The 21,549-nt window shown below is 37.1% G+C and overlaps 1 protein-coding gene across 3 annotated transcripts in view; it reads left to right on the top strand.

Annotated features, from left to right (window-relative positions):
* Positions 1-19,138, top strand: part of LOC140141560 (translation initiation factor eIF2B subunit beta-like) — a 45,768-nt gene extending 26,630 nt beyond the window's left edge. For all 3 annotated transcript variants that reach the window (XM_072163469.1, XM_072163468.1, XM_072163467.1), the window contains exons 11-12: positions 17,515-17,651; positions 18,602-19,138. In XM_072163469.1, the coding sequence (XP_072019570.1) occupies positions 17,515-17,651; positions 18,602-18,674 (210 nt within the window). In that variant the 3' untranslated portion in view covers positions 18,675-19,138. The remainder of the gene's footprint in view (positions 1-17,514; positions 17,652-18,601) is intronic.
* The last annotated feature ends 2,411 nt before the right edge of the window (positions 19,139-21,549 follow it).

Below are 21,549 nucleotides of genomic sequence, written 5' to 3' on the forward strand. Positions count from 1 at the left end.
TGACCATCCACATCGAAATCGTATTGAGTCATTAACCTCTAATTGTGACCATCCACATCGAAATCGTATTGAGTCATTAACCTCTAATTGTGACCATCCACATCGAAATCGTATTGAGTCATTAACCTCAAATTGTGACCATCCACATCGAAATCGTATTGAGTCATTAACCTCTAATTGTGACCATCCACATCGAAATCGTATTGAGTCATTAACCTCTAATTGTGACCATCCACATCGAAATCGTATTGAGTCATTAACCTCTAATTGTGACCATCCACATCGAAATCGTATTGAGTCATTAACCTCTAATTGTGACCATCCACATCGAAATCGTATTGAGTCATTAACCTCTGTGACCATCCAATTGTATTGAGTCATTAACTCATCCACATCGAAATCGTATTGAGTCATTAACCTCTAATTGTGACCATCCATCCACATCGAAATCGTATTGAGTCATTAACCTCTAATTGTGACCATCCACATCGAAATCGTATTGAGTCATTAAACCACTAATTACGACCATCCACATCGAAATCATATTGAGTCATTAACCTCTAATTGTGACCATCCACATCGAAATCGTATTGAGTCATTAACCTCTAATTGTGACCATCCACATCGAAATCGTATTGAGTCATTAACCTCTAATTGTGACCATCCACATCGAAATCGTATTGAGTCATTAACCTCTAATTGTGACCATCCACATCGAAATCGTATTGAGTCATTAACCTCTAATTGTGACCATCCACATCGAAATCGTATTGAGTCATTAACCTCTAATTGTGACCATCCACATCGAAATCGTATTGAGTCATTAAATTGTGACCATCCACATCGAAATGTATTGAGTCATTAACCTCTAATTGTGACCATCCACATCGAAATCGTATTGAGTCATTAACCTCTAATTGTGACCATCTCCATCGAAATCGTATTGAGTCATTAACCTCTAATTGTGACCATCCACATCGAAATCGTATTGAGTCATTAACCTCTAATTGTGACCATCCACATCGAAATCGTATTGAGTCATTAACCTCTAATTGTGACCATCCACATCGAAATCGTATTGAGTCATTAACCTCTAATTGTGACCATCCACATCGAAATCATATTGAGTCATTAACCTCTAATTGTGACCATCCACATCGAAATCGTATTGAGTCATTAACCTCTAATTGTGACCATCCCCATCGAAATCGTATTGAGTCATTAACCTCTAATTGTGACCATCCACATCGAAATCGTATTGAGTCATTAACCTCTAATTGTGACCATCCACATCGAAATCATATTGAGTCATTAACCTCTAATTGTGACCATCCACATCGAAATCGTATTGAGTCATTAACCTCTAATTGTGACCATCCACATCGAAATCGTATTGAGTCATTAACCTCTAATTGTGACCATCCACATCGAAATCATATTGAGTCATTAACCTCTAATTGTGACCATCCACATCGAAATCATATTGAGTCATTAACCTCTAATTGTGACCATCCACATCGAAATCGTATTGAGTCATTAACCTCTAATTGTGACCATCCACATCGAAATCGTATTGAGTCATTAACCTCTAATTGTGACCATCCACATCGAAATCGTATTGAGTCATTAACCTCTAATTGTGACCATCCACATCGAAATCGTATTGAGTCATTAACCTCTAATTGTGACCATCCACATCGAAATCGTATTGAGTCATTAACCTCTAATTGTGACCATCCACATCGAAATCGTATTGAGTCATTAACCTCTAATTGTGACCATCCACATCGAAATCGTATTGAGTCATTAACCTCTAATTGTGACCATCCACATCGAAATCGTATTGAGTCATTAACCTCTAATTGTGACCATCCACATCGAAATCGTATTGAGTCATTAACCTCTAATTGTGACCATCCACATCGAAATCATATTGAGTCATTAACCTCTAATTGTGACCATCCACATCGAAATCGTATTGAGTCATTAACCTCTAATTGTGACCATCCACATCGAAATCGTATTGAGTCATTAACCTCTAATTGTGACCATCCACATCGAAATCGTATTGAGTCATTAACCTCTAATTGTGACCATCCACATCGAAATCGTATTGAGTCATTAACCTCTAATTGTGACCATCCACATCGAAATCGTATTGAGTCATTAACCTCTAATTGTGACCATCCACATCGAAATCGTATTGAGTCATTAACCTCTAATTGTGACCATCCACATCGAAATCGTATTGAGTCATTAACCTCTAATTGTGACCATCCACATCGAAATCGTATTGAGTCATTAACCTCTAATTGTGACCATCCACATCGAAATCGTATTGAGTCATTAACCCTAATTGTGACCATCCACATCGAAATCGTATTGAGTCATTAACCTCTAATTGTGACCATCCACATCGAAATCGTATTGAGTCATTAACCTCTAATTGTGACCATCCACATCGAAATCGTATTGAGTCATTAACCTCTAATTGTGACCATCCACATCGAAATCATATTGAGTCATTAACCTCTAATTGTGACCATCCACATCGAAATCGTATTGAGTCATTAACCTCTAATTGTGACCATCCACATCGAAATCGTATTGAGTCATTAACCTCTAATTGTGACCATCCACATCGAAATCGTATTGAGTCATTAACCTCTAATTGTGACCATCCACATCGAAATCATATTGAGTCATTAACCTCTAATTGTGACCATCCACATCGAAATCGTATTGAGTCATTAACCTCTAATTGTGACCATCCACATCGAAATCGTATTGAGTCATTAACCTCTGACCATCCACATGAAATCGTATTGAGTCATTAACCTCTAATTGTGACCATCCACATCGAAATCGTATTGAGTCATTAACCTCTAATTGTGACCATCCACATCGAAATCGTATTGAGTCATTAACCTCTAATTGTGACCATCCACATCGAAATCGTATTGAGTCATTAACCTCTAATTGTGACCATCCACATCGAAATCATATTGAGTCATTAACCTCTAATTGTGACCATCCACATCGAAATCGTATTGAGTCATTAACCTCTAATTGTGACCATCCACATCGAAATCGTATTGAGTCATTAACCTCTAATTGTGACCATCCACATCGAAATCGTATTGAGTCATTAACCTCTAATTGTGACCATCCACATCGAAATCGTATTGAGTCATTAACCCTGACCATCCAATTGTATTGACCCATCCACATCGAAATCGTATTGAGTCATTAACCTCTAATTGTGACCATCCACATCGAAATCGTATTGAGTCATTAACCTCTAATTGTGACCATCCACATCGAAATCGTATTGAGTCATTAACCTCTAATTGTGACCATCCACATCGAAATCGTATTGAGTCATTAACCTCTAATTGTGACCATCCACATCGAAATCGTATTGAGTCATTAACCTCTAATTGTGACCATCCACATCGAAATCGTATTGAGTCATTAACCTCTAATTGTGACCATCCCCATCGAAATCGTATTGAGTCATTAACCTCTAATTGTGACCATCCACATCGAAATCGTATTGAGTCATTAACCTCTAATTGTGACCATCCACATCGAAATCGTATTGAGTCATTAACCTCTAATTGTGACCATCCACATCGAAATCGTATTGAGTCATTAACCTCTAATTGTGACCATCCACATCGAAATCGTATTGAGTCATTAACCTCTAATTGTGACCATCCACATCGAAATCGTATTGAGTCATTAACCTCTAATTGTGACCATCCACATCGAAATCGTATTGAGTCATTAACCTCTAATTGTGACCATCCACATCGAAATCGTATTGAGTCATTAACCTCTAATTGTGACCATCCACATCGAAATCGTATTGAGTCATTAACCTCTAATTGTGACCATCCACATCGAAATCGTATTGAGTCATTAACCTCTAATTGTGACCATCCACATCGAAATCGTATTGAGTCATTAACCTCTAATTGTGACCATCCACATCGAAATCGTATTGAGTCATTAACCTCTAATTGTGACCATCCACATCGAAATCGTATTGAGTCATTAACCTCTAATTGTGACCATCCACATCGAAATCGTATTGAGTCATTAACCTCTAATTGTGACCATCCACATCGAAATCGTATTGAGTCATTAACTCTAATTGTGACCATCACATCGAAATCGTATTGAGTCATTAACCTCTAATTGTGACCATCCACATCGAAATCGTATTGAGTCATTAACCTCTAATTGTGACCATCCACATCGAAATCGTATTGAGTCATTAACCTCTAATTGTGACCATCCACATCGAAATCGTATTGAGTCATTAACCTCTAATTGTGACCATCCACATCGAAATCGTATTGAGTCATTAACCTCTAATTGTGACCATCCACATCGAAATCGTATTGAGTCATTAACCTCTAATTGTGACCATCCACATCGAAATCGTATTGAGTCATTAACCTCTAATTGTGACCATCCACATCGAAATCGTATTGAGTCATTAACCTCTAATTGTGACCATCCACATCGAAATCGTATTGAGTCATTAACCTCTAATTGTGACCATCCACATCGAAATCGTATTGAGTCATTAACCTCTAATTGTGACCATCCACATCGAAATCGTATTGAGTCATTAACCTCTAATTGTGACCATCGTATTGAGTCATTAACCTCATGACCATCCACATCGAAATCGTCTTGAGTCATTAACCTCTAATTGTGACCATCCACATCGAAATCGTATTGAGTCATTAACCTTGACTCATTAACCTCTAATTGTGACCATCCACATCGAAATCGTATTGAGTCATTAACCTCTAATTGTGACCATCCACATCGAAATCGTATTGAGTCATTAACCTCTAATTGTGACCATCCACATCGAAATCGTATTGAGTCATTAACCTCTAATTGTGACCATCCATTAACATCTAATTGTGAATCATCGAAATCATATTGAGTCATTAACCTCTAATTGTGACCATCCACATCGAAATCGTATTGAGTCATTAACCTCTAATTGTGACCATCCACATCGAAATCGTATTGTCATTAACCTCTAAGTCGTATGAGTCATTAACCTCTAATTGTGACCATCCACATCGAAATCGTATTGAGTCATTAACCTCTAATTGTGACCATCCACATCGAAATCGTATTGAGTCATTAACCTCTAATTGTGACCATCCACATCGAAATCGTATTGAGTCATTAACCTCTAATTGTGACCATCCACATCGAAATCGTATTGAGTCATTAACCTCTAATTGTGACCATCCACATCGAAATCGTATTGAGTCATTAACCTCTAATTGTGACCATCCACATCGAAATCGTATTGAGTCATTAACCTCTAATTGTGACCATCCACATCGAAATCGTATTGAGTCATTAACCTCTAATTGTGACCATCCACATCGAAATCGTATTGAGTCATTAACCTCTAATTGTGACCATCCACATCGAAATCGTATTGAGTCATTAACCTCTAATTGTGACCATCCACATCGAAATCGTATTGAGTCATTAACCTCTAATTGTGACCATCCACATCGAAATCATATTGAGTCATTAACCTCTAATTGTGACCATCCACATCGAAATCGTATTGAGTCATTAACCTCTAATTGTGACCATCCACATCGAAATCGTATTGAGTCATTAACCTCTAATTGTGACCATCCACATCGAAATCGTATTGAGTCATTAACCTCTAATTGTGACCATCCACATCGAAATCGTATTGAGTCATTAACCTCTAATTGTGACCATCCACATCGAAATCGTATTGAGTCATTAACCTCTAATTGTGACCATCCACATCGAAATCGTATTGAGTCATTAACCTCTAATTGTGACCATCCACATCGAAATCGTATTGAGTCATTAACCTCTAATTGTGACCATCCACATCGAAATCGTATTGAGTCATTAACCTCTAATTGTGACCATCCACATCGAAATCATATTGAGTCATTAACCTCTAATTGTGACCATCCACATCGAAATCGTATTGAGTCATTAACCTCTAATTGTGACCATCCACATCGAAATCGTATTGAGTCATTAACCTCTAATTGTGACCATCCACATCGAAATCGTATTGAGTCATTAACCTCTAATTGTGACCATCCACATCGAAATCGTATTGAGTCATTAACCTCTAATTGTGACCATCCACATCGAAATCGTATTGAGTCATTAACCTCTAATTGTGACCATCCACATCGAAATCGTATTGAGTCATTAACCTCTAATTGTGACCATCCACATCGAAATCATATTGAGTCATTAACCTCTAATTGTGACCATCCACATCGAAATCGTATTGAGTCATTAACCTCTAATTGTGACCATCCACATCGAAAATCGTATTGAGTCATTAACCTCTAATTGTGACCATCCACATCGAAATCGTATTGAGTCATTAACCTCTAATTGTGACCATCCACATCGAAATCGTATTGAGTCATTAACCTCTAATTGTGACCATCCACATCGAAATCGTATTGAGTCATTAACCTCTAATTGTGACCATCCACATCGAAATCGTATTGAGTCATTAACCTCTAATTGTGACCATCCACATCGAAATCGTATTGAGTCATTAACCTCTAATTGTGACCATCCACATCGAAATCGTATTGAGTCATTAACCTCTAATTGTGACCATCCACATCGAAATCGTATTGAGTCATTAACCTCTAATTGTGACCATCCACATCGAAATCGTATTGAGTCATTAACCTCTAATTGTGACCATCCACATCGAAATCATATTGAGTCATTAACCTCTAATTGTGACCATCCACATCGAAATCGTATTGAGTCATTAACCTCTAATTGTGACCATCCACATCGAAATCGTATTGAGTCATTAACCTCTAATTGTGACCATCCACATCGAAATCGTATTGAGTCATTAACCTCTAATTGTGACCATCCACATCGAAATCGTATTGAGTCATTAACCTCTAATTGTGACCATCCACATCGAAATCGTATTGTATTCAGTCATTAACCTCTAATTGTGACCATCCACATCGAAATCGTATTGAGTCATTAACCTCTAATTGTGACCATCCACATCGAAATCGTATTGAGTCATTAACCTCTAATTGTGACCATCCACATCGAAATCGTATTGAGTCATTAACCTCTAATTGTGACCATCCACATCGAAATCGTATTGAGTCATTAACCTCTAATTGTGACCATCCACATCGAAATCGTATTGAGTCATTAACCTCTAATTGTGACCATCCACATCGAAATCGTATTGAGTCATTAACCTCTAATTGTGACCATCCACATCGAAATCGTATTGAGTCATTAACCTCTAATTGTGACCATCCACATCGAAATCGTATTGAGTCATTAACCTCTAATTGTGACCATCCACATCGAAATCGTATTGAGTCATTAACCTCTAATTGTGACCATCCACATCGAAATCGTATTGAGTCATTAACCTCTAATTGTGACCATCCACATCGAAATCGTATTGAGTCATTAACCTCTAATTGTGACCATCCACATCGAAATCGTATTGAGTCATTAACCTCTAATTGTGACCATCCACATCGAAATCGTATTGAGTATTGATCCACATCGAAATCGTATTGAGTCATTAACCTAATTGTGACCATCCACATCGAAATCGTATTGAGTCATTAACCTCTAATTGTGACCATCCACATCGAAATCGTATTGAGTCATTAATTGACCATCCACATCGAAATCGTATTGAGTCATTAACCTCTAATTGTGACCATCCACATCGAAATCGTATTGAGTCATTAACCTCTAATTGTGACCATCCACATCGAAATCGTATTGAGTCATTAACCTCTAATTGTGACCATCCACATCGAAATCATATTGAGTCATTAACCTCTAATTGTGACCATCCACATCGAAATCGTATTGAGTCATTAACCTCTAATTGTGACCATCCACATCGAAATCGTATTGAGTCATTAACCTCTAATTGTGACCATCCACATCGAAATCGTATTGAGTCATTAACCTCTAATTGTGACCATCCATCATCGAAATCGTATTGAGTCATTAACCTCTAATTGTGACCATCCACATCGAAATCATATTGAGTCATTAACCTCTAATTGTGACCATCCACATCGAAATCGTATTGAGTCATTAACCTCTAATTGTGACCATCCACATCGAAATCGTATTGAGTCATTAACCTCTAATTGTGACCATCCACATCGAAATCGTATTGAGTCATTAACCTCTAATTGTGACCATCCACATCGAAATCGTATTGAGTCATTAACCTCTAATTGTGACCATCCACATCGAAATCGTATTGAGTCATTAACCTCTAATTGTGACCATCCACATCGAAATCGTATTGAGTCATTAACCTCTAATTGTGACCATCCACATCGAAATCGTATTGAGTCATTAACCTCTAATTGTGACCATCCACATCGAAATCGTATTGAGTCATTAACCTCTAATTGTGACCATCCACATCGAAATCATATTGAGTCATTAACCTCTAATTGTGACCATCCACATCGAAATCGTATTGAGTCATTAACCTCTAATTGTGACCATCCACATCGAAATCGTATTGAGTCATTAACCTCTAATTGTGACCATCCACATCGAAATCGTATTGAGTCATTAACCTCTAATTGTGACCATCCACATCGAAATCGTATTGAGTCATTAACCTCTAATTGTGACCATCCACATCGAAATCGTATTGAGTCATTAACCTCTAATTGTGACCATCCACATCGAAATCGTATTGAGTCATTAACCTCTAATTGTGACCATCCACATCGAAATCGTATTGAGTCATTAACCTCTAATTGTGACCATCCACATCGAAATCGTATTGAGTCATTAACCTCTAATTGTGACCATCCACATCGAAATCGTATTGAGTCATTAACCTCTAATTGTGACCATCCACATCGAAATCGTATTGAGTCATTAACCTCTAATTGTGACCATCCACATCGAAATCGTATTGAGTCATTAACCTCTAATTGTGACCATCCACATCGAAATCGTATTGAGTCATTAACCTCTAATTGTGACCATCCACATCGAAATCGTATTGAGTCATTAACCTCTAATAATTGTGACCATCCACATCGAAATCGTATTGAGTCATTAACCTCTAATTGTGACCATCCACATCGAAATCGTATTGAGTCATTAACCTCTAATTGTGACCATCCACATCGAAATCGTATTGAGTCATTAACCTCTAATTGTGACCATCCACATCGAAATCATATTGAGTCATTAACCTCTAATTGTGACCATCCACATCGAAATCGTATTGAGTCATTAACCTCTAATTGTGACCATCCACATCGAAATCGTATTGAGTCATTAACCTCTAATTGTGACCATCCACATCGAAATCGTATTGAGTCATTAACCTCTAATTGTGACCATCCACATCGAAATCGTATTGAGTCATTAACCTCTAATTGTGACCATCCACATCGAAATCATATTGAGTCATTAACCTCTAATTGTGACCATCCACATCGAAATCATATTGAGTCATTAACCTCTAATTGTGACCATCCACATCGAAATCGTATTGAGTCATTAACCTCTAATTGTGACCATCCACATCGAAATCGTATTGAGTCATTAACCTCTAATTGTGACCATCCACATCGAAATCGTATTGAGTCATTAACCTCTAATTGTGACCATCCACATCGAAATCGTATTGAGTCATTAACCTCTAATTGTGACCATCCACATCGAAATCGTATTGAGTCATTAACCTCTAATTGTGACCATCCACATCGAAATCGTATTGAGTCATTAACCTCTAATTGTGACCATCCACATCGAAATCGTATTGAGTCATTAACCTCTAATTGTGACCATCCACATCGAAATCGTATTGAGTCATTAACCTCTAATTGTGACCATCCACATCGAAATCGTATTGAGTCATTAACCTCTAATTGTGACCATCCACATCGAAATCGTATTGAGTCATTAACCTCTAATTGTGACCATCCACATCGAAAAATAGTATTCAGTCATTAACCTCTAATTGTGACCATCCACATCGAAATCGTATTGAGTCATTAACCTCTAATTGTGACCATCCACATCGAAATCGTATTGAGTCATTAACCTCTAATTGTGACCATCCACATCGAAATCGTATTGAGTCATTAACCTCTAATTGTGACCATCCACATCGAAATCGTATTGAGTCATTAACCTCTAATTGTGACCATCCACATCGAAATCGTATTGAGTCATTAACCTCTAATTGTGACCATCCACATCGAAATCGTATTGAGTCATTAACCTCTAATTGTGACCATCCACATCGAAATCGTATTGAGTCATTAACCTCTAATTGTGACCATCCACATCGAAATCGTATTGAGTCATTAACCTCTAATTGTGACCATCCACATCGAAATCGTATTGAGTCATTAACCTCTAATTGTGACCATCCACATCGAAATCATATTGAGTCATTAACCTCTAATTGTGACCATCCACATCGAATTCGTATTGAGTCATTAACCTCTAATTGTGACCATCCACATCGAAATCGTATTGAGTCATTAACCTCTAATTGTGACCATCCACATCGAAATCGTATTGAGTCATTAACCTCTAATTGTGACCATCCACATCGAAATCGTATTGAGTCATTAACCTCTAATTGTGACCATCCACATCGAAATCGTATTGAGTCATTAACCTCTAATTGTGACCATCCACATCGAAATCGTATTGAGTCATTAACCTCTAATTGTGACCATCCACATCGAAATCGTATTGAGTCATTAACCTCTAATTGTGACCATCCACATCGAAATCGTATTGAGTCATTAACCTCTAATTGTGACCATCCACATCGAAATCGTATTGAGTCATTAACCTCTAATTGTGACCATCCACATCGAAATCGTATTGAGTCATTAACCTCTAATGACCATCCACATCGAAATCGTATTGAGTCATTAACCTCTAATTGTGACCATCCACATCGAAATCATATTGAGTCATTAACCTCTAATTGTGACCATCCACATCGAAATCGTATTAAGTCATTAACCTCTAATTGTGACCATCCACATCGAAATCGTATTGAGTCATTAACCTCTAATTGTGACCATCCACATCGAAATCGTATTGAGTCATTAACCTCTAATTGTGACCATCCACATCGAAATCGTATTGAGTCATTAACCTCTAATTGTGACCATCCACATCGAAATCGTATTGAGTCATTAACCTCTAATTGTGACCATCCACATCGAAATCGTATTGAGTCATTAACCTCTAATTGTGACCATCCACATCGAAATCGTATTGAGTCATTAACCTCTAATTGTGACCATCCACATCGAAATCGTATTGAGTCATTAACCTCTAATTGTGACCATCCATCATCGAAATCGTATTGACCATCCACAGAAATCGTATTGAGTTAACCTCTAATTGTGACCATCCACATCGAAATCGTATTGAGTCATTAACCTCTAATTGTGACCATCCACATCGAAATCGTATTGAGTCATTAACCTCTAATTGTGACCATCCACATCGAAATCGTATTGAGTCATTAACCTCTAATTGTGACCATCCACATCGAAATCGTATTGAGTCATTAACCTCTAATTGTGACCATCCACATCGAAATCGTATTGAGTCATTAACCTCTAATTGTGACCATCCACATCGAAATCGTATTGAGTCATTAACCTCTAATTGTGACCATCCACATCGAAATCGTATTGAGTCATTAACCTCTAATTGTGACCATCCACATCGAAATCGTATTGAGTCATTAACCTCTAATTGTGACCATCCACATCGAAATCGTATTGAGTCATTAACCTCTAATTGTGACCATCCACATCGAAATCGTATTGAGTCATTAACCTCTAATTGTGACCATCCACATCGAAATCGTATTGAGTCATTAACCTCTAATTGTGACCATCCACATCGAAATCGTATTGAGTCATTAACCTCTAATTGTGACCATCCACATCGAAATCGTATTGAGTCATTAACCTCTAATTGTGACCATCCACATCGAAATCGTATTGAGTCATAACCTCTAATTAACCTCTAATTGTGACCATCCACATCAAAATCGTATTGAGTCATTAACCTCTAATTGTGACCATCCACATCGAAATCGTATTGAGTCATCGAAATCATATTGAGTCATTAACCTCTAATTGTGACCATCCACATCGAAATCGTATTGAGTCATTAACCTCTAATTGTGACCATCCACATCGAAATCGTATTGAGTCATTAACCTCTAATTGTGACCATCCACATCGAAATCGTATTGAGTCATTAACCTCTAATTGTGACCATCCACATCGAAATCGTATTGAGTCATTAACCTCTAATTGTGACCATCCACATCGAAATCGTATTGAGTCATTAACCCACATCGAAATTGTATTGAGTCATTAACCTCTAATTGTGACCATCCACATCGAAATCGTATTGAGTCATTAACCTCTAATTGTGACCATCCACATCGAAATCGTATTGAGTCATTAACCTCTAATTGTGACCATCCACATCGAAATCATATTGAGTCATTAACCTCTAATTGTGACCATCCACATCGAAATCGTATTGAGTCATTAACCTCTAATTGTGACCATCCACATCGAAATCATATTGAGTCATTAACCTCTAATTGTGACCATCCACATCGAAATCGTATTGAGTCATTAAACTCTAATTGTGACCATCCACATCGAAATCATATTGAGTCATTAACCTCTAATTGTGACCATCCACATCGAAATCGTATTGAGTCATTAACCTCTAATTGTGACCATCCACATCGAAATCGTATTGAGTCATTAACCTCTAATTGTGACCATCCACATCGAAATCGTATTGAGTCATTAACCTCTAATTGTGACCATCCACATCGAAATCATATTGAGTCATTAACCTCTAATTGTGACCATCCACATCGAAATCGTATTGAGTCATTAACCTCTAATTGTGACCATCCACATCGAAATCGTATTGAGTCATTAACCTCTAATTGTGACCATCCACATCGAAATCGTATTGAGTCATTAACCTCTAATTGTGACCATCCACATCGAAATCGTATTGAGTCATTAACCTCTAATTGTGACCATCCACATCGAAATCGTATTGAGTCATTAACCTCTAATTGTGACCATCCACATCGAAATCGTATTGAGTCATTAACCTCTAATTGTGACCATCCACATCGAAATCGTATTGAGTCATTAACCCCTAATTGTGACCATCCACATCGAAATCGTATTGAGTCATTAACCTCTAATTGTGACCATCCACATCGAAATCGTATTGAGTCATTAACCTCTAATTGTGACCATCCACATCGAAATCGTATTGAGTCATTAACCTCTAATTGTGACCATCCACATCGAAATCGTATTGAGTCATTAACCTCTAATTGTGACCATCCACATCGAAATCGTATTGAGTCATTAACCTCTAATTGTGACCATCCACATCGAAATCATATTGAGTCATTAACCTCTAATTGTGACCATCCACATCGAAATCGTATTGAGTCATTAACCTCTAATTGTGATTGTGATCCATCCACATCGAAATCGTATTGAGTCATTAACCTCTAATTGTGACCATCCACATCGAAATCGTATTGAGTCATTAACCTCTAATTGTGACCATCCACATCGAAATCGTATTGAGTCATTAACCTCTAATTGTGACCATCCACATCGAAATCATATTGAGTCATTAACCTCTAATTGTGACCATCCACATCGAAATCGTATTGAGTCATTAACCTCTAATTGTGACCATCCACATCGAAATCGTATTGAGTCATTAACCTCTAATTGTGACCATCCACATCGAAATCGTATTGAGTCATTAACCTCTAATTGTGACCATCCACATCGAAATCGTATTGAGTCATTAACCTCTAATTGTGACCATCCACATCGAAATCGTATTGAGTCATTAACCTCTAATTGTGACCATCCACATCGAAATCGTATTGAGTCATTAACCTCTAATTGTGACCATCCACATCGAAATCGTATTGAGTCATTAACCTCTAATTGTGACCATCCACATCGAAATCGTATTGAGTCATTAACCTCTAATTGTGACCATCCACATCGAAATCGTATTGAGTCATTAACCTCTAATTGTGACCATCCACATCGAAATCGTATTGAGTCATTAACCTCTAATTGTGACCATCCACATCGAAATCGTATTGAGTCATTAACCTCTAATTGTGACCATCCACATCAAAATCGTATTGAGTCATTAACCTCTAATTGTGACCATCCACATCGAAATCGTATTGAGTCATTAACCTCTAATTGTGACCATCCACATCGAAATCGTATTGAGTCATTAACCTCTAATTGTGACCATCCACATCGAAATCGTATTGAGTCATTAACCTCTAATTGTGACCATCCACATCGAAATCGTATTGAGTCATTAACCTCTAATTGTGACCATCCACATCGAAATCGTATTGAGTCATTAACCTCTAATTGTGACCATCCACATCGAAATCGTATTGAGTCATTAACCTCTAATTGTGACCATCCACATCAAAATCGTATTGAGTCATTAACCTCTAATTGTGACCATCCACATCGAAATCGTATTGAGTCATTAACCTCTAATTGTGACCATCCACATCGAAATCGTATTGAGTCATTAACCTCTAATTGTGACCATCCACATCGAAATCGTATTGAGTCATTAACCTCTAATTGTGACCATCCACATCGAAATCGTATTGAGTCATTAACCTCTAATTGTGACCATCCACATCGAAATCATATTGAGTCATTAACCTCTAATTGTGACCATCCACATCGAAATCGTATTGAGTCATTAACCTCTAATTGTGACCATCCACATCGAAATCGTATTGAGTCATTAACCTCTAATTGTGACCATCCACATCGAAATCGTATTGAGTCATTAACCTCTAATTGTGACCATCCACATCAAAATCGTATTGAGTCATTAACCTCTAATTGTGACCATCCACATCGAAATCGTATTGAGTCATTAACCTCTAATTGTGACCATCCACATCGAAATCATATTGAGTCATTAACCTCTAATTGTGACCATCCACATCGAAATCATATTGAGTCATTAACCTCTAATTGTGACCATCCACATCGAAATCGTATTGAGTCATTAACCTCTAATTGTGACCATCCACATCGAAATCATATTGAGTCATTAACCTCTAATTGTGACCATCCACATCGAAATCATATTGAGTCATTAACCTCTAATTGTGACCATCCACATCGAAATCATATTGAGTCATTAACCTCTAATTGTGACCATCCACATCGAAATCATATTGAGTCATTAACCTCTAATTGTGACCATCCACATCGAAATCGTATTGAGTCATTAACCTCTAATTGTGACCATCCACATCGAAATCATATTGAGTCATTAACCTCTAATTGTGACCATCCACATCGAAATCATATTGAGTCATTAACCTCTAATTGTGACCATCCACATCGAAATCGTATTGAGTCATTAACCTCTAATTGTGACCATCCACATCAAAATCGTATTGAGTCATTAACCTCTAATTGTGACCATCCACATCGAAATCATATTGAGTCATTAACCTCTAATTGTGACCATCCACATCGAAATCGTATTGAGTCATTAACCTCTAATTGTGACCATCCACATCGAAATCATATTGAGTCATTAACCTCTAATTGTGACCATCCACATCGAAATCGTATTGAGTCATTAACCTCTAATTGTGACCATCCACATCGAAATCGTATTGAGTCATTAACCTCTAATTGTGACCATCCACATCGAAATCATATTGAGTCATTAACCTCTAATTGTGACCATCCACATCGAAATCATATTGAGTCATTAACCTCTAATTGTGACCATCCACATCGAAATCATATTGAGTCATTAACCTCTAATTGTGACCATCCACATCTAAATCATATTGAGTCATTAACCTCTAATTGTGACCATCCACATCGAAATCGTATTGAGTCATTAACCTCTAATTGTGACCATCCACATCGAAATCGTATTGAGTCATTAACCTCTAATTGTGACCATCCACATCGAAATCGTATTGAGTCATTAACCTCTAATTGTGACCATCCACATCGAAATCGTATTGAGTCATTAACCTCTAATTGTGACCATCCACATCGAAATCATATTGAGTCATTAACCTCTAATTGTGACCATCCACATCGAAATCATATTGAGTCATTAACCTCTAATTGTGACCATCCACATCGAAATCGTATTGAGTCATTAACCTCTAATTGTGACCATCCACATCGAAATCGTATTGAGTCATTAACCTCTAATTGTGACCATCCACATCGAAATCGTATTGAGTCATTAACCTCTAATTGTGACCATCCACATCGAAATCGTATTGAGTCATTAACCTCTAATTGTGACCATCCACATCGAAATCGTATTGAGTCATTAACCTCTAATTGTGACCATCCACATCGAAATCATATTGAGTCATTAACCTCTAATTGTGACCATCCACATCGAAATCGTATTGAGTCATTAACCTCTAATTGTGACCATCCACATCCACATCGAATCGTATTGAGTCATTAACCTCTAATTGTGACCATCCACATCGAAATCGTATTGAGTCATTAACCTCTAATTGTGACCATCCACATCGAAATCGTATTGAGTCATTAACCTCTAATTGTGACCATCCACATCAAAATCATATTGAGTCATTAACCTCTAATTGTGACCATCCACATCAAAATCATATTGAGTCATTAACCTCTAATTGTGACCATCCACATCGAAATCGTATTGAGTCATTAACCTCTAATTGTGACCATCCACATCGAAACGCTCGTAAAGTCGGCCCCTGGTCAATTATGTTTTCTTGCGTATTTAGAAAATATATATCATAAGCTTTACAATGATATATCATTTAACTTCAAACAATATCCAGAAGCGGGGTTATGGCTTGTTAAACTTTGCTACTTCAGTAAAAAGGTACATTATTTTGGTGCTACAATACATGTATATCTCTTTTTCTATATACATTGCTGGTATTAAATATCAAATGGTCATATTTGGTCACTTTAAATCATCCCCAAGTCAAACGAGGTTCAGGAATGTCCTCTCATTGTTAATTGTTGGTTAACTCACCATTTGAACAGGATTTAGCCAAAGCAAACAAAGACTAAAGCTATTTACTATAAGTATAAGCTTATTATCCTCTTCAACAATAGGATTAAAGATTGGTATTTGACTGGACTGAAATGAGACACTTGTAGGACAATTATTAGGTACATTATGAATACAAGCTTTATGCACATTTTGGACTGTAACTCGAAATACAATTTGCCGACTTTACGAGTGGTTTGAGATGGATGGTCACAATTATCCTCCACTCCACTGACATGTTTTGTTTTTTCATTTCAGGAAACATTCAACAAGTTTGAGTCACCACAAGACATAGTGAAATTTTCCGAGGGTGATATATTGTCTAAAGTACATATACACAATCCAGCGTTTGACTACGTGCCTCCAGAATTAGTTACTCTCTATATATCGAATATGTAAGTACAGTGTAATTGGGAGCAACTTTAAAATTCTATATGTCCCGGTAATATTTTTCACGTGTAGTTTTTGTGGTGAAGGTTTCAAATGGGGTCACCCATACAGGTAAACCCCATTTGCAATTCACACTCCCTGTGTGGGAGATTAAGGTCGTGTCTTTCATTGGGGTGTATGGATTTCAACTGGAATAGCTGATAACCTAATTGGCACCTTAGGCACCAAGTCGTACACTGAAAATTATTATACTTAGTTCTCTGGGTTATCGGGATGAACAATTTTTTAATATTTCCCCAGAGTAGGCCAGTGCACATAAACGTTGAAAAAACAAAACAAAACAGTGCATTCCGGCAGGATTCGAACTGTTCGAATTAGGTTAGAATGATGTTCGTTACATTCCTAGCAGAAAGCATTAGAACTGCATATTTATAACAAATACACAAAGTCACATAAGTATGAAATTTATTATACTTAGTTCTCTGGGTTTTTAATGGGATGAACAAATTTTTAAACTTTCCCCAGAGTAAAGCCAGTGCACATAAACGTTGTAAAAAAGTCATACACTTTCAGGGGTGGCGCTTATTAAAATAATGAAATGAGAGGGAATTAAGAAAATTATACCATCATAAACATGAAGCCGTCAAAATCCTAAAAAGCCGGTAAGTATGCAGGCGTTCTAATTGAATCAATTTCTATGATGTATCTTGCGTATTGAAGGTCTGAAGTGATGTATTGAAGTATCTTTCCACATGACCAATGTTCATTGCCTACAGGCCTATACAGTAGCGAGTCATTAAAAAAAATATAGATATTTTCCCAACCGACCAACCCACCCCAAAAATGCCACTGGAGGGCAAGCAAATTTTTTATTTCTTGGCCTTATGTGTACAGGTACAAAAGTGCTTATCAAATTAGATATACTAATCTTATTTGTTATCTTTTTGTATTACAGTGGTGGTAATGCACCTTCATATGTATACAGGTTACTAAGTGAGATGTATCACCCAGACGACACAGAATTATAGCACCATTGTGGCTTGGTATTTAATGTCATACTATACTTTGTATAACCTCAAGTTTTGGTAGTGCCATTGGTGCTTTGATGCGATTGTGCGGCGAGCATACCGACAAACATGCACGTGTGTACACTCTACAGGATTATGTTTAGCATACTCGATTCAATACTGCTACTAGCAAAATATGCACTTGACTCACTACCAAAATCGAGGTGAAATAAAGTATAGGTTTTAACTACACTTTCACCTCTGATGTTATGCCGGACAGATTCCATTCACTGAAGGAGGTGTGTTGATAGCAGTGCAATGGAGTAAATGAATCTACATCAATACAGCTTAGTGTTACCCAGGATTGAACAGGGCACCTGTCTCATCAAACCATTTACTTTGCCACTGTTACCTTTTTGATGAACATGCATGATCGAGGTGACATCCTAGCTGAAACAGATAATACCGTATTGGTCCGAGTATAGTCCCACCCGTTTTTATGTAAACATTTTTAAAAATTGGGGGGTGGGATTATAATAAAAAAAAAAAAAAAAAATCTAGATCATTCATGGTTGACCTAAAAAAAAAAAAATTGATACTTTGTTTTCATGTCATACTCTATTAATGATTTCAAAATGCATTCAAATTCTATGCATTTTGAAATCATTAATAGAGTATGACATGAATACAAATTATCAATTTTCATATTTAAAATACAAAATATCTTGAAATTTTTTTTTTTTTTTTTTTTTTTTGAAAAATGGGGGTGGGATTATACTCGAGCATGGGACTATACTCGGACGAATACGGTAATAGATGTACTGACAAGATGTACTGACAAGTTGCAGGGTCAATCAGTGATGTAGGGGCATGATGGGAGTTTCCCCAATATGGAAGAATCAATTAGGAAGAGCCAGTCTCGGTGTAAATTACAAATTTAATGCTGGTATTTAAATTAATTGGTTAAGGTTTATATAATGTGACAGGATCAAGGGGAATGAGTCACATGTTGGCAATTTTCAATAAGATTTTTACATCACTTTCTGGCAGTTTATAAATGCTACATTTGGGTGCAAAGCCCATCAATATCGGATATCTGGTTACCGAGTGATGAGCAGTATATCAATGGCTAAATCAAAAGAATTTGAACACTGTTTTTGCCAGTATCTCAAAAACAATATTAGCGACATCCGACTCATTCCCCTTGATCATGTCACATATGTGACACAATCTAGTCCATGGGGTCCAAAGGTGGCAAATTTTAAATTGAGATAAAGGCAAAAATATGGAGTAAAAAACAATAAAATACATAACAAAATACACATCACAAAGCTTCATAACTTTAGAACCAAGTATGCTAGACCTTTGGTGTTTTCAGTATATGATAGCCTATTGTTTGTATAAGGTAATGTATGGTAACTCAATTGTCAAAAATGCCTTCTTTGGCCCCCATGGAGCAGATCGTGGCACATATTTTGACTTTAAAAAGATGTCAGCGATAAAATCTCATTCCTCAAGCACCTATGTGACCTGGTCGGTCTGGTCCATGAGGGCCAAAGGTGGCAAATTTGGGTCGATCCTTCATGTAATTATTTTGTGTAATCTAATCCTAACCCTAATCCTAACCCTAATCATAATCATAACCCTAATCCTAACCCTAATCCTAACCCTAAACTAACCCTATAACCTTAACCCTAACCCTAATTTCAGTCGTGTAAAATTACATGAAGGAATAACCCAAATTTGAAATTTAGATAAAGACAAAAATATGGATTTAAAAAAAAAAAACATTTAATACATTAAAAAATAGACATCACAAAACTTCAGATCTATTCATAAAAGGATATACGGTATGATAGACCTTTGGTGTTTTCAGGATATGATAGCTTATTGTTTGTATAAGGTAATAATTATAGTATCTCAGTTTTCAAAAATGCCTCCTTTGGCCTCCATGAACATAATGGGAGTTTCAACTATCTTTGAGAAAGATTTTGAAAGGTATGTCATTCAATGTATGAGGGCTTGAAAACATCCACATCTGTGTCTATATAGTATCATCTGTTTGTTTGTAACATTTTCAGTTGTTGCCACAAAATGTTATTTAGAAATATTTGCATGTTGACGAAATATGTTTCCAAACTGTTTGGACAAAAACAGTTTACAATAACAATTTTTCAACATACAACATCAGTGTGGTTATCTCAATACACATGTGTTAACATTTAACCGAGACTAAACTCTAGGTAGACTTACACAAAGTTATTGAGTCCCAACCAAGGGTGAGATTAAACAGGAGACCTGGCTGTTGACCTACATAACTTGCATCTCTGATTTCAGCACCTTGGAATTGTTAAACAGTGCCTATTTGGAACTAAACTTCCACTAAAGTAAGCTGCCTTTTATCAGTTTTGATTTGCGCCACTTTTGGTAACATAAAATTGAAGTTTGAATTTATTGGATTGTCTCTTTGTGAGCTTGAAGTGGCTCCTGATTCGTATGAAATCCCTGTGAATCAGGAGCCACATGCAGGAGGTACAAAGAGGCCCCTGGTTTAGTCTCCACACAGCAGCCAGTTTAGTTCCGCTTCCTCCACACAGTCTGCCAATGATATCTAACTAGTTCTTTTTGATTGGCCAACACTTTTCCCATGACATCATCCAGCACAACTTCAAACAAGGCTGCTTGAACAATTATAACAGACGTAGGCTTACCTTTATAACTTCATGGCTACATGTATCATCCAAATTTGCCCAGGACCAGTTTGTCATAAATACCCCTTGTGCGTACAACAACGATAAACGAAATACCGGTGGGTTTTCGATGCTGCTCGCACAGCTGATTATCTGGCAGTGAGTTCAACCCAGACTCAAGTTCACGGATCACTCAATTACTGGTA

Source organism: Amphiura filiformis, chromosome 19 (genome assembly GCF_039555335.1).
Source record: "Amphiura filiformis chromosome 19, Afil_fr2py, whole genome shotgun sequence".
Lineage (NCBI taxonomy): Eukaryota > Metazoa > Echinodermata > Ophiuroidea > Amphilepidida > Amphiuridae > Amphiura > Amphiura filiformis.